The 15,972-nt window shown below is 36.4% G+C and overlaps 1 protein-coding gene across 3 annotated transcripts in view; it reads right to left on the bottom strand.

Annotated features, from left to right (window-relative positions):
- LOC127429383 (BMP-2-inducible protein kinase-like) overlaps nucleotides 1–15,478 on the bottom strand; it is a 52,138-nt gene extending 36,660 nt beyond the window's left edge. Inside the window, exon 1 of one of the 3 annotated variants that reach the window (XM_051678426.1) lies at nucleotides 14,540–15,478. In XM_051678426.1, coding sequence (XP_051534386.1) covers nucleotides 14,540–14,684 — 145 coding nt within the window. In that variant the 5' untranslated portion in view covers nucleotides 14,685–15,478. The remainder of the gene's footprint in view (nucleotides 1–14,539) is intronic. The other 2 variants (XM_051678435.1, XM_051678383.1) reach the window with 2 other exon arrangements.
- Nucleotides 15,479–15,972: the final 494 nt, after the last annotated feature.

Raw genomic sequence — 15,972 nt, 5'->3', positions numbered from 1 at the left:
ATTTTTGTTTAATAGCTGAACATTCTGGCAATTAAATTACATTATTTTAATGAATGGCATATTTTTTCCAGATCAAGTAGAGGAAAAAAATTTCACAGTTTACTGGTATCATTTAAAAAGTCTTACTTCATTACATTTCTCAGGGCACTCTTACCTCTATCTAGTTGTATTATCATGTTTAATTTGGATTGTAAATGTTGCAAATTTTATAATACAGGGTGAATTTGGGTAATGTGACATTTAAAGGACATTTAAACTTGATCCATATGAATTTCCTTAAATCATTTTAAAACATTACTAAACTAATTTTTGGGAAGTAAACAATTATAGGGACAGTTCACCCAAAAATGAAAATTCTCTCATCATTTACTCACCCTCATGCCATCCCAGACGTGTATGTCTTTCTTTCTTCTGCAGAATACAAATTAATATTTTTAGAAGAATATTTCAGCTCTGTAGGTCCATACAATGCAAGTGAATGGTGGCCAGAAATTGTAAGCTCCATAAAGCACATAAAGGCAGCATAAAAGTAATGCATAAGACTACAGTGGTTAAATCCATATCTTCAGAAGTGATAAGATAGGTGTGGGTGTGAAACAGATCAATATTTAAGTCCTTTTTTACTGTAAACCTTGACATCAGCTGTCTCCTTGGCAATCATGATTTCAAGCTCGATTACACTTTCTAGCACCATCTAGCACTCTGGTGACTCTACTAGTAAGTGCAATCGAGCTTGAAATCATGAACATTCCTGTAGACCGCAATTGCAAGATGTGCAGTGAAAAGAAAGTCATACACATTTGGAATGGTATGAGGGTCAGTAAATGATGAGAGAATATTCATTTTTGGGTAAACCATCTCTGTAACTTTTTGAGGTTTTAAATTGATGATTTTACTTTGGTATGTGTGGCAGAGCTCATTTCATGACCACCGGTGGGAAAAGCAATGGTAAAGAAAATTACAAAAAATTTAGAGGTGTAATGTTTGTAAATGATTATGTAAAAGTGTATAAGAAAATAAGAAAAAAAAAAAAAAAACTTTGTAGATATTTTCTAGAGAATCATTTTTCCTTTGCCCCACTTTACTGCTTAAAAAAATCTGGGCTTTGGTAAAAAGAGGGTTTTCAAAGGTTCCACTTCCCAATATTAAGCATTTCTTCAATTATTTCTTCAAGGTTATGTGTGTTTGTATCATAATTAAAAGTGTCAAGAAATGGAAAATTTCCAAAAGTGTCCCACTTTGCCCATATTCACCCTAGTATTTCAAAAATTAAAATGAATTTGAGATGACTTTTATTTTTATTTTAGGTAGTATTGGAGTTATGAAAAAGTATTTAAGTTTAGTTTGTTTTCAATAATTTCAGGTTTTATTTTTATTTTAGTTAACAAAAATGTTTTTTAATTTAGTTTCGGTTTTCGTTAACTATAATAACACTGGTTACTTTTTAGAACTATCGTTATCGGCAAAAATCTATGCCGATAATTGCCGATAGTTTTTATTCCTGTGTGTTCCTCTGAAAATTATGAGCTTGTAAATGCTTGCAAAATTACAAGCGAGGGCATGCAAAGAAAAATACAACTATACTGAAATATCCTTCATCAGCACATATATTGTCTCCAACTTTATATTGTGAATAATAATAATAAATAGGCCATAAAAATCTTAATTTGGTAAATATTAAATATAGAGCATTGTAACAGAGCCAAGTCTCCATTTCAAAACACGAGTCCCTGATGTGTTTCTGGCTTTTTAGTGTTAAAAGTGCCATGTTATGCACCAAATCTTATTTTTTTTCTGATTATTATTGGGATTTTTTAAATTTTTTTTTTTTTTAATAAACTAGATCTGGGATTTTATTCATTTTGTTCTCTGACCTCTATGTCTGTGCCGACTAAGAAAATGTTGTAACATTCCATGCCTTTCCACCAGGTATTGGCAAAATCCACAATCAGTCGACCTCTAGTGCATACTGAATATGCAATTATTTGAGATATAAATGTTGGACTGAGGTTTTCCCGAACACTCCCCCACCAGCCAAACTCATGCCACTGGTTAAGCTGATGTTGCTGTGACTGTGTCAGCCTGGGCGGTCGCTGCTGAACTTGTTTGGTGGGATTTGTTGGCTGCAGTTCTCACTGGTGGATCTTTCTCTGGTGGACCATGGGTAGTGTAGCTGTCCACCAGGAATTCCACTATTAAACATGATTTTTAAACAATGAAGTTGAAATAACGCAGACTAATGGCTTTATCAAAAGGCATATACCATCGATGCACGACCTCTGAGCTCACGTTAGGTCTTCCTTTAAAGCTTTTTTAGTTATAGTTGAAAATCAATTAGTCTATGAAAAAAAATGAATGGGATTTTTACTCCCAAGAGTTTGTGATTTGGTCTGTCATCCACAGACACAGCCGATGATGCAAATGAACAACAATTTGTAACTTTTGTGTTGTACAAGCAGAAGCAAAAAGTGCAGTCTTTGGTACTGGCAATGAGCCTAACATGCAATATAATCATACCCATAACACTGTTGACTGGCCTAAATTGTACTGGATTATTACTGATATGTTACCAGGTCAGGCGCTATTCTGATCTACTTCGAGTCTCCGTTCAACTTTACAGAGCATGCGAGCACACACATCCACGTTAATCAAACCATTTGCAATGAAGAAAGGGAGCGCAATCATTTTGATTACACACGTGCGCTTCAATGTAATCAATTATGCAGCTTTCATGGATGTCACATGTCTGAGGTCCAAGTGTGCCAGCTTTTAAAGTGTATTAGATTGTTTCTTCTCATCATGTAAGCACATGTAAAACAACGAGCTTAGGATGTCTAGACAAAGAAGTCTAAGATGAGACTTTTCAGCATGAGAGTGAATCTGATGATTGTACTATATAGAACTGTATACTGAATATAATGTATAATAATGCTAAGGGTCCTGATAATGCCAAATATAATGTCTGATTTCACCAGTAAATTTATACTATGGCAAACATAATTTTACTGGATAAGCATACACTACAATTAAAAGTGTTTTTTCGAAAAGTAGTATACAGTGTATAGTTTAGAAACATGTAATGAGTGACTATACTTTTTAAAACTTACAATATGAATTTTAAATACATAAAATGTATGTAATCATTAACAATTTTCTTTTTCAGCTGGACAGAATTATTCATATTTTATTCTGGTGTCATTTTGCCCTCAGCTAGGCTGATTTTTTTGTCCCACTCCATCCCTGATGGATAATTTTACTCTTCAATGAATAGTACTTTCTGATAAGCTTTACAAGTAAAGGGAAGGAACTGTTTTGCAAATGTCCTGAAAGTAATAATAATATAAATAATAATAAATTCAAACTTAACTTTCATGATTCTGGCTTTGTTCAAAGTTTTGTGAAAGTATAGAATTGTGTAGTAGAATTCAGTACCGTAAATCAAACCAAATACTTGTGCCCTTAATAAAAAACATTTTTAAATCACATTTTAATAAAATACAGGAAATATGTTTTTATTTTTTATTTTACAGGATTAATCAATTAATGGAAATAATTATTTACGATTAATCGGTTATCAAAATCGTTAGCTGCAGCCCTAATGCATTTATCACTACTCCGTGTCTAAACAAAAACTGCCTTCAGCAAGCAGCTCACATTCTTCACATCTAATGCAATGTATTTATGGCAGACAGATACCAGTACTGTTCTTTGCATTTTAGGTAGTGCCCGACTGATTTATCGGTTGGCTGATATTAGCCTTTCACCGATATATCGGTATCGGCGTATATGTTTACCGATAAGCGCTGATATGAAAACTTTTTTTCAGAACATATAAATGCAGAAAACAATGCTTTAGAATTAAAATCAAATCAATTCAAATCACTTTTATTGTGTCACAACCATATGCACAAGTGGAGCAGTGGGTGAAAGTCTTGGGTGCAGTTCCAAGCAACATAGCAGTCATGACACTGATGATACCAATTTACAATAAACATTAGATTTACACAACACTTTTCATTTCTAATATACACAATTACACACAACACAATATACAAATATAATATACAATGTACAGTATACAATACACACAATATAGAATACACATACAATAAAAATAGTATATAAAGCATATATAAAATATACAGTAGGTTGTATTGTACTGTATTGACATTCAGGCTGTCGGTTGATAGTCAGTTGCCAGTGTGTTGTTAAGAGAGAATATAATTTATGACAGTCCAGTGTGAGATAATAAGATTAATAAAGTGCAGTGCTGATATATATTGATCATGAGAGATCAAGAGTTCAAAAGTCTGATTGCTTGGGGGAAGAAGCTATCATGGAGTCAGCTGGTGCGTGTCCTGATGCTGCGATACCACCTGCCTGATGGTAGCAGTGAGAGCAGCCCATGGCTCGGGTGGCTGGAGTCTCTGATGATCCTCCGAGCTTTTTTCACACAACGCCTGGTATATATGTCCTGGAGGGAGGTAAGCTCACCTCCAATGATGTGTCTGGCAGTTCGCACCACCCTTTGCAGGGCTTTGCGGTTGTGGGCGGTGCTACTGCCGTACCAGGCAGTGATGCAGCCAGTTAGGCTGCTCTCTACAGTGCTGGTGTATAACCGTGTGAGGATGTGGTGGTTCATTCCAAACTTCCTCAGCCGTCTCAGGAAGAAGAGGCGCTGATGAGCCTTCTTCACAATGGCCTCAGTGTGGCCGGACCATGTGAGTTCCTCTGTGATGTAGACACCGAGGAACTTGAAGCTGCTGACTCTCTCCACCGGTGCTCCATTGATGGTGATGGGGTGAGTTCTCTGTCTTTTCTCCTGAAGTCCACCACAAGCTCCATGGTTCTAACATCTAACGTCATCCCTCTTATGAGCGCATGTCACAGAGATGTACCGAAGCGAACATTTGAAAAGTATATAAGTATTGTTTTGTTTCTAAAAATAATAAATCGTTTGGGTTCAGAAGAACTTTATTTGTCGACTGGAGTCGTGTGGATTATTTTGATGCACCCTAAATATGCATTTTAGACCGTCAAAAAATGGAGGACATTCACTTGCATTGTTTAAAGGAGGAGGCCTGAAATGAAATCCTAAAAATCTTAAATTCTGTTTTGATGAAGAAAGAAACTCATACATCTTGGATGGCCTGAGGGTAAGTAAATTATCAGCAAATTTTCATTGATGGGTGAACTATTCCTTTAAGTGTACTCAGTAAGCTTCCTCCATCCTCGGTCCTCTAGGTGCATTAAAGAATTGATACATTCTTCATGATGGTGGATTTTGATCGGTTTCCGGGTCATGGGCTTGCAGACGGAGGAGTGAGGAAAAGAGAATGTACAATTAAAGAAATGAGAAGCACCTCTGGTCATGGGCTCAAGGACAGAGGAGCAAGGAAATGACGAAGCATCGATAAGGGTACTGAGAAGCACCCCACAGCTCTATTCATTTTCCATATTGAGTGATATTTACAAGAACACATTTCCATGTTCTTAAAACAATATACAGAAACAAACACAAAACAGTCTTATCAGTCAAGCACATAAAAAATTAGCTGGTCAATTATAGTTTTCAGATTTTCAGAATTCTACTCAAAGCAAATTTGGTCCAATGCTGGTTATTGAAGCAGGGACTCTTTCAGCAAGAACAAATGCATGCTGACTGATCTAATTGATCTAAAATACCAAAATTTTGGCTTTGGTATGATACCAGCCCTGGTACCTCAGTATCGATACTATAAATCAACAAATAAAAAGCCTAAGATTTTTTATGAAATTACACAGAAAATTACTTCATTAAAAGAACTGCATAAAGTCTTAAAGATTCAAATCATGCGTTTTCCATTTTATTATTTTTGGTTTCTATGTTAAATGTTTTAATTACATTTTATTATCAAATGGTGTTTAATAAAATTGATACACAGTTTTAATCAAATAAAAATCTCTTCTTTTTTTTTTTTACAAAACAAATTGCAATTTTATTTTTGGTAAAATGCTGCACAACAGAGCTTCACAGTATTAAAAAACATTAATGAAAAAAAATCTGATTGCCTGTGGCACAAGGCTGCTTAAGTTTATGATACTGCTTACAGATGATAATAATAATAAAACCATTTAATATTGCATAATTGTTATAAGTATTATTGCTTCTTTTTGAATATGACATTTTTATACAGTAGTTATATTTTTCTGTCTTCAATTTCACGCTTCCAGTTGAAGAGTTTATGTTAGTGGGACTTTTATTTTGACAGACCTTTAAGTTCTTCCTGTTTTTGACGGGTTAGTTATATCAAGCTTCCCATTAATGCTGGGATACTCCCGTCGCGACTCTCGAGCTGAAATCTCCAAGCTGCACCAGAGTTCATTTAAGTGTTAACAGCTGTTTATACTCTAAACGCACTGCATGAAAATTAAGAACCAGCAGTGAGTGTTGCATTTGTGTGAGTGTGCACGCCCCTGTGTGTGTGTGTGAAGCAGATGACAGAGCAGAGCGGCACCTCTTGTTCATTGTGACTGTATATTTAATTAAATTACATCTTTCTGCTGTTTAATGATCACACTTGGCCATATCCAGAGTTTTTTTTTATTTTATTCTAAAATTTTCATTGATTTCATCTCAAATTTGTCATCTCATATAATTTTGCTAATGACAGCATACTGTAATATGGTACCGAAATTAGCAACAAGATGATATCATACGGTTTTCATTTTTTTTTTTTGTATCGTGGTACCTCATTAGTACCGGTAAACTGCGCAACCCTATTCCATGGGCAGTTAAAATGACACTTAATTCATAATAGCCTGTCGTGATCTGTTTGGATTCACTTCATTTTGGCCAGGATCACACATGTACATTTAAACTACTGCTACTTAAATGCAGCAGTTGTCTTAACTCTTCATCTCTGTCATCTTTTTCTGTTTCTTTTGACATCTGCATGACATCTCATAGGTCTGAAAGCATATCTTATTTTTTTACAGAGGAATCTTTCATAAATATCAACGGCCCACATGCAGATCACAAATATCTGTTGAAGAACACTGCCTAATCTGTTTCCCTTGGGTCCTCCAAGTTACACCACAATGATTCTCACAAATGTATCTGTGGTAAAGGCTGACCCGCTAAAAATAGAGCGACGTTTGCTTTTGGTAAGAACCTAAGAGATTCTGCACTTTGTGACAACTTCCTTTATACCAACACAGGGCTGACTTGTCATTCTTTTGGAACTTTACAGAGAGTTCTTCATTTTTTCTCTCATAGATGAACACAAAATGTTTACTGTGTGTGCCATTTTTAAATCTGCTGCATATGGAGGACATTTCCCCCCCAGAGAAATGTCCTCCAGCTAAATTTAACCATTTGAACCAGTAAACGCATATTTCACTGGAAAACTTATGAGACCCTTAACTTAAACCCTGAAGGTCAGATTAAACAAACAAAAAAAAAAAAAGATTACGCAAAAGCTTGCATTCATAAAAACGGCAAAGTCACTCTTCACGGTCAAAAAAAAATAAAGACATACAACCAGAAATGTTATATTTAAACAGTATTCATTACTCATCAGTATAAAACATAATGGTTGTATTTCAAATTAATTTGATAAAATTATGGGGGTTTTTTTATATACCGGACTAGTAAAATTATTCAAAAGTTTAACTCATCAAATAGTTTACTTATACATGTCACCCTGATCTTAACCTTGGCCTCTATTTCTAGATTTGTGCAAGCAAAACTATTTCATTTTAAACAGCAACAAGAAGCATCAATGCTTCACTTGGTTTATCATTCTTCTGTGCATATCTTGTAAAAAAAAAATGCCTGAAACTGCACATATCTGTAAATTGTCTAAGCAAATGTATCAAAAAAGGAAAAACAAAAGCACCCTAGAGCCTGAATAGTGCAAAGTACAATTTTTCAGAGCCACCCCCATTTTACAGAACAGCGCTTTACCACAAAAGATACCATATGATGATAGTAACTACTGGGATTATTTTCAATATGCACTCAAAAAAGGATTTTTACAGGTTGTTCAGTTTACTTAATTAAAATGAACTTAAGCAACACAATTCTAGAACATTTGTCACAACTTGTCACAATGCATTTCATTGCGTTCTATCCAATTCAATTTGCAAAATTTGTAAATCTTAATTCATTTGAGTTTAGACTACATGAATACTTTTTGTATCACTGATGAAACTGGGCAAGGGATTTCCATTTCACAGCATACTTTGCATGGGACTGCATTGGGTGAACAAATGTTAACAATTAAGCGTTATTTTATTATTTTTTGCGCAAGATGAGAAAATGAGGAGATTTGTTAATGTTTTATGTTCTGTTATAGTGGTATTTAAAAATGTCTGTTGTGCTCGAGTTTTTGGGGTTTCCACTGTGGTAAAGATTAGCGCTTGTACTTAGGTTGAGGGTGGACTTTCACTTTCAAATGATGTTTGATTTGAGTGCTGCTTAGCTCTGTAAGCAGTTGCTATCAAATTGACAGTACAACAGATTCACTGTCCTTACACTTGCTCACATAGCATATACTAATGATCAATAAATTAAAGTTAGACCAACATATGAATTTATTAAATTAAACATAAGTAAATTTAGTTTGATGAACCTAATAAAGTGGAGTTTGAACTACTATAGTATATTGATTTGACCTAATCCAACTAAATTATGTTGGCTGAATGAAACTGACTTAATTTGAATGAAAATTGCTTGTAAAAACTCTCAAATTAAATTAAGGGTAATGAGTTTGAAGAGCAATTCATGTTTAACTGTAACAAATCAACAATGAACAATTCAAAAGACCAATAAACCTAGGATCACAGAGAGGGGTAACAAAAAACAGTAACAATTTCTAATGTTAATACTATACACTTATAAAATTAAGTTTATTAATTATCATTCAGCAAGGGAGAGTACATTGGATGTAAAAGACATCCAACATTATGTTTACAATCCCATTCTGTCTGCAAAAAACAAATGCTTTGTTTAGGACATGTGGACCTGGTCAGATCCCCAAAAAACATTCAAAGGTTGGGAAACAACTAGCTACATATTGATTTACACAAAGAGATTTAATGCTGTGTGTTAAATCACAGTTAGGTGTGCTAACGTGATTTAGCACATTATTTAAAGCACCCCAGATTTACTTTACTTGCACATTTGTGTAATTTCACATACCTCTATGTTTGGCCGCTACAATTTACTATACACATTTAAAATAATCCCATGAGACCGGGTTTTTGTTGACAGCAAGGCAGATGAGAGCATTTCACTGCATTAAAAACATGGTTTAGTTTTGGTTAAAAGGAATCACACGTTTTTTGTTTTATGTTTATCATATCGCAGTTCAAATCGCAATCTTTTTCTAAACAATCGCAATTAGATTTTTTGTACAAATCATTCAGCCCTAGTGAGATGCCAACCCCACACTGACTCACAGAGCTTGAGTGACCTATTTTCTCAAAGCAGTGTAAGAAATGTTTGTCTGCATGTCTACGGTACAGCTAAAATGTTGAGGAGAGTTAAAACCTGATAATCACCTCTTTGTCATCTCTCACAAGTGCCACTGGCAGTTCATCGGATTACACAAATCCAGCCAGGCCATAAAGAACAGGAAGTGACATATAAGGTCATGTGTACTCTAATCATTACCATTAGAAATTACCATGGAAGAGAAGAGGGTGGATTTGATAACATGTGAAGGCACACCAACCTAGGTCAACCTCGAATTAAACCATTAGTTTCACAGGATTTTTAATTTCTTTGAATAGTGGAAAGCATTTTCATTCACCAACATACTGCCACTAGAGGACTTTGCAAGTTATAACAGAGCTACAGAGAGACCACAGCAAACAACACATTATTACTTTGAAAACAGCTAAAGAAAAACTAATTGAAATATTACACGACATCCTTAAAATGTGGCGCGCATGCTGAAAAAAAAAACAAGATGTTGCTCACCGGCCAAAGATGCCATTTTGATGCATGGTTACACAGACAAAAAAAAAAAAACTGTAATATTTTTTTAAATAGCACCTCACCAATTTGGCATATACCAAGCTGTTGTACTTAATACCAGCCCGGCTGTGATTCAGCCATAGGCACAAGACTACAGGCCCATCGGGAACAGTCCCAGTGCTCCCTACAGCCAGTCCATCCCTGCTGACAGATTGTCTGGAATGGCATGAACACAGACAAGCAGAGTGATACAAAAGGTAAAGAGTCCCTGTGCTGTTACACAAAGAAAATCAGCACTCTTGGAATGCAGCTTGTCCAATCAGATTAGAGGACCGGAACTAACTGATGTATCATTATTGTTTACAAAACTTTAAAAATATATCATACATTTTACTTCTGTTTTCAAATTCAATGTGAATAAATGACTTCTTACAGGTGTTGCTCACCCATAAATGAAAATTCTGTCATCATTTATTCCCCCTCTTGTTGTAGGTGGAACACTTATGGCTTCCATGGAACACAAAAGGAAATGTTAGACAGAACGAAAGTGTCAGTCACTGTTTACTTTCATTTTAAGAAAAAGATGCATTAAAAGTGAATGGTGACTGAGGCTATCAGTTTTATTGTATGGAAAAATTTGTAATGAAAACGAATAGAGACTGAGGCCATCACTCCCTAACATTCAGACTCTTTCTGAGGAAAGAAAGTCATACAGGTTTGAAACAACATGAAGGTGATTTAGTTGATTTAATGACCATCCCTTTAAGGTGTATAAGTACTAAACTTACATGATGAGCAACATTTCTGGCAGGCCTATCAAACTGATGAGCAAGAGATAAAATCATATTAATGAACCTACAAGTGAAAAAATAAAACCGAATGAATCGCAATGACTGCTAAATAAGCTGTACTGAAACTGAAAGATGCCACACAACACAACACACACACACAAATATGGGGGATATAGAGAACACTGACTGCTGGGAAGCTGAGAGAACATTTGTCAATAACTAAACATCACAGAGGCCATAACTTCAACATATGTCAGGAGGCCATAGTTAAAGAGTCTGAGATCACAGGCCCTATAACAGAGTAGTGTATTTGAAGGAAGATAAGGAAATCAGAAGGTCTCTTAGTAATGACATTCCCCAAGCACATGCTCAGTGAGTGGGCTGACACCTCTGCAAACAGCTCATCCAAGGTCAGTCTAGTAATGCAGTGATATCCAGTGTTGATATGCCCTCTAATCAAAAGTGCAGTAGAATGTACATCACTGACCTTACAACAATGAAGCAGTACTCTGAACCAGTTTGGTTTTAAATATCTCTAACAGGTAGTGTTTTAGTAAAAGATCAAAGATCGAGGCAGATTCTGGCAGTCACATAATGAATAAGTAAAACAGGGCAAAACACTCTAGTCATGACAGGTTTGTTTACATAAAAGAAAGCAGACCTAACAGATTTTTTTTTTTTGGCAGAAATGGGAGCAGGTGGCTGGCCATTAGTGGCCACACAAAGCTTGTTGAGTCCTTTAATACAGGAAAACTGCTCTATGAACAGTGTATACAGATTACTCTGAACAATTCCAGCAAAAGATATTTATTCAAACAAACAGATGAAATTCAGTTTTGCACTGAATTGCAGATTTCACTTCTGCTCAAGTGGAAATTGCTTCACTCAAAAGCTTTAGTCATCTCATTACATTATATTCACATAGGCAGGATCTGAGAGCTACTGTAGACGGGGCAAGTGAAAAACAATAGTGCCCCCAAAGAATGATAGAACCATATCAAAATTCTAGCCTACACTCTGCCAACTCCACATCTGTCTCTAATGTATTGGTTGAAATAATTCATTGAAATAATATAAAGAGAGCACGGTGTTGTTTGTTCAATAAGCAATAACAAAAGTAGCTACTTCCATCACAGGACTGGGCACTACATCATACCAACACTTTTTCAACAGGTGCTCAAAGAACACAATAAAAGGACCACAATCAACCCTTCCATCACCAGAACAGCATGCAGATAATGTGCCTTTCTGTTCAAGCCTTTACAAGGAAACATTAAATTACATTAATATTTCAGGTTCAAAACAAGTTAAGCTGAATCGACAGCATTTGTAGCATAATGTTGATTACAACAAAAATGTATATCGACTCGTCCGTCCTTTTCTTTAAAAACAGAAAAGCACAAATCTGGGTTACAGTGAGGCACTTACAATGGAAGTGAATGGGGCCAATCTGTAAACATTAAAATACTCACGGTTTCAAAAATATAGCCACAAGACGTAAACAATATGCGTGTTAACGTGATTAACCTAACCTTGAAGTTATATTCAATGTTATAACTTCATTGCCATGATGATGTAACAATGTACTGAAACCTTGATTTTTGTTTTTTGTTATTCAAAGAAAAAGAGGGATGAGTCTAAATTAATTTTTGTGGTACTAATCAGCATTTTGCCACAAATGCTGTCGATCGAGCTTCACTTTTATTGACCCGGAATATTCCTTTAAGTTGAAATTAACTTCAATCTGCATTCCTTGCACAAGATTGAGCAAAGCCAGATGACTGTTTAGGCCTGTATTGATACTATAAGATGTCTGCGCATGATAAAACTATAACTTACAAAACCATCTGATAAATGATGTACCACAAGTTCATCAAACAAGTTGCAAAAAAGGTTTAGCATGACAAAATGCAAACCAGTGAGAAGAAAGAAGAAAGCACATTTCAAAATCAACGGTTGTTTGTGAGGGTGAACTTTTGCACTGACAGCGAAATTAAATAATTGTGTCCAGTCAGCAAGTTCAGGACTGCCAAGTCGCTCTTCTGTGAAACTCACAAATTTGTGTGAGAAACAAACATTGTATCACTTGCATCACAGTCACATGAAATGACAGAATTAGCCTACAGAATGATCCAAGATTCTGGATGATGAAGCTGGGTAAAACAATACACATTGAACTTAATTAAATGTGTTGTTATTAAAGAAAGTGGTTCAAGGGTCAAGAGTGACTCTAATTCAGTCAAGAGATGTCATTATCAAAACATCAAACTAAATCTCTTAAAGCACTCCAAAAAATAATACTTTTCTTATCATTAGGGCTGGGTGTTGACACAGGCTTCTTTACCTCATCCATGCTATTTGTGATTAGAATCAAATGTTTATTTTTTGTTGTTTCTGATCAACAACTGACTGCAAAGAACAGAACGGACATTAAAAGAGAGACACTATTCAGTGACAAATGGATTGCGTGGATCTCCTCTTTGGACACATTACACGGAATAAGTAAAGCCAAACTTTAATTCTCAACAAGCAGTGAACGAACTCACTGCTGAACTTCTTCACCAATATACTACTCAATCACAGGTGAGTGAAATCTGAAAATGTACCAGCAAGTGGATAACACATTTGGTCTTGTATGTGTGTGATTTACTTGCATTGTAAAAAGTTGCACATAGTCAAAGAGTTACTCACATTTGCACAATCTTGAAAAGGAACAAAATGTGAAAACAAAAAGTGTTGACTACCCACTGACAAATCAATTGGTAGATTTTGGAACTAACACAAGGTTAACAATTCTGATAAAAGCCCAAGTGAACACGGTTATTGGTCGATGCTCGCAAAATGGCCAAATATCAGCCGATTAATCAGCCTGGTCGATATATCGGTTTATCACTAGTATGGATTACCTTTATGCTGCCTTTTATGTCCTTTTTGGAGCTTGAAAGTGTTGGACCCATTGACTTGCACTGTATGGACAAAAACACCTAATATCTCCATCTACATTTCTTTGTTTATGTAACACAAGAGAGAGATACGAGTAGTAATACAAGTTTCAGATGGCATAATGGTGAGTAAATGAGAAAAAGAAAAAAAAAATGATTATTGAATGTAACCTATTCCTTTAAGTGAGAAAAATCTACTTGAATCAAACAAGCTGTGAACTGAACTGGGAAGGGGGTGTAACGACAGCACCCTAAGATACATTTTATTTTACACTCAAACCCTATTTTGTGGCAGTTTGAATGGCAGTAAACCAAATGGATGTTTGTGGCAGAACAAACTGCCTGATCATTTACAAAACGTGTGCGTTTAAAGTTTTACAAGATGAAAAAGGAACTAGTCTGTGAGCACCCTGTGGTTCTGTGTCGTTTGCATTGGCAACAATGTCATGTGATCAATAACAATGGCATACCCAAGAAATAAGTTAAACAGAGCATTTGACAAAAGAGGCAACATCTTTATCAAACTACACTATTAATTGCTTTGTGGCCGGGTTGTTTTGTATGTTGTAAGAAGGACTAGCGTTAGCTAGTTTTTCTTTTCCTGGCAAGGAGCTACGTTACCGTTAGGTCAAAAGGCCCAATATGTAAAAGTGTTGAAATGGCGAGGTGCAACCTGCAGCAAACAGCCTAATGTACCTTGATCTTTCCTCACTGAAAAGCTTATGGCTCAGATGTTTGGAGCAAATGTTTAAACGCCTCTTATACACTTCACAAGTAAGTTTTGCTTGCCATCTGATTTAACCCCATTTTTAAGGGCCACACCAATTCGATTGAACCATTACCTTCAGCGATCAGCTCTTCCACCGTGACTTGGTATCGACCGACAGCAAACACCTTTCCAATGTAGTTGCTGCTTCCAGTACCAGATCCAGACCCACCCCCGAGACTTCCGCTCTCTGACTTTGGCATACGCGAAAACTTCTTCATTCTTGCCTCCGTGTTCCTGCCTTCCCCCAAATGGACAGTCACTTAAGACAGTTCCAAACAGCCAAAGGTGATTAAAACTCCAATCTGCTCATCTCCAGTCTTTTGTCCTGCATGCTGAGAGAGATCTGCTCTCCGGAGATGCGCCAGTCACAGAAAGGCGTAGCTGAATGCTTCCTATTTCTCCCAAAGCCAGTGGAGCAACTGCTTAGAAGTCAACCGTCAGAACAGCAGTCTGTTGTTAATGAGTGACAACAGCACGAATGATCCAGTCCACGCCGCTGTATTGTCAGGCCGACTCTAGTTTCGGCTGGCTAGCGAGCCAGTGTGTATAGACCATTCGCCTCGCTAGCTGGCTAACAACAGCCAAATGCTCTTTTTAGCCAAACCATGCTTTTAAGTTGAGCGAAAAGCCGGAGCTGGTTGAAGTCCAGGTTATTTGAAACCAGTGTGAACAACAAACAGGCAGACAGTGGGTGTGTTAGGCGAAGGCTAGGCTAGCTGTCGAGCCAGATAGCGAAACTCTGAAGCGATTACTGCTGCCACTTCCCCTTCGGATAGTTTAGATAGCCAGCAAGCTAGCTGACTTGCTCCATCTGTTTGCTTGAAGAAGACCACAGTGTATCATAAAAAAAATATTACCACAACCAATAATCCCGAAACACTTCGAGACAAGCAGCGACGGTTATTTGTTTATTTTTCAAACGCAGTGAGCGCCCTCGTGCTCTGGAACTCCCCAGTCACACTGATAAAGTTCGAACTCTCGTGACTCGTCGTAGGATTAGTGGGAGGTTTTGTTATTGCCCAATCCGCCTGTCTCTGACAACCTAACTTTCTTGTGTACAACTCCTTCCCATTGTCATGATTGGTGTGAACGAGATGCGTTCCGCACACGCTCTTCTCTGATGGGATGGCACGGATGACTGACTCTATCAGCGTTAGGTGTTTAGCACTTGGCTTCATATCGAGATGTTTGAATGGTGTGAATGAATTGTGTGGGGCTCGATGAAGCACGGTAAAAGGGAGGAAGTGGATATTTCACATAGCGGATCGTCTTCAGTTATATACATTATTATTATTTTATTTTTTCTGTCAAAGAACAAAATACCGAACATAGTATACATCTAATCAATGTGTAATTTAGGTTCCCTCTAGTTGTCTTCATTCTAATGAAACAATAGCTGAGGCCTATAGGTTCACATAATTTATACAATAGGTTACTTATGAATGCCTACCCCAAATATTTACCAGAAACGTGACATTGAAGTCTAATTTAATGTACAATTTTCAA

Source organism: Myxocyprinus asiaticus, chromosome 3, assembly GCF_019703515.2.
Source record: "Myxocyprinus asiaticus isolate MX2 ecotype Aquarium Trade chromosome 3, UBuf_Myxa_2, whole genome shotgun sequence".
Lineage (NCBI taxonomy): Eukaryota > Metazoa > Chordata > Actinopteri > Cypriniformes > Catostomidae > Myxocyprinus > Myxocyprinus asiaticus.
The sequence above is the reverse complement of the archived record's forward strand: the minus strand, read 5'-3'. Positions and strand labels throughout refer to the sequence as shown.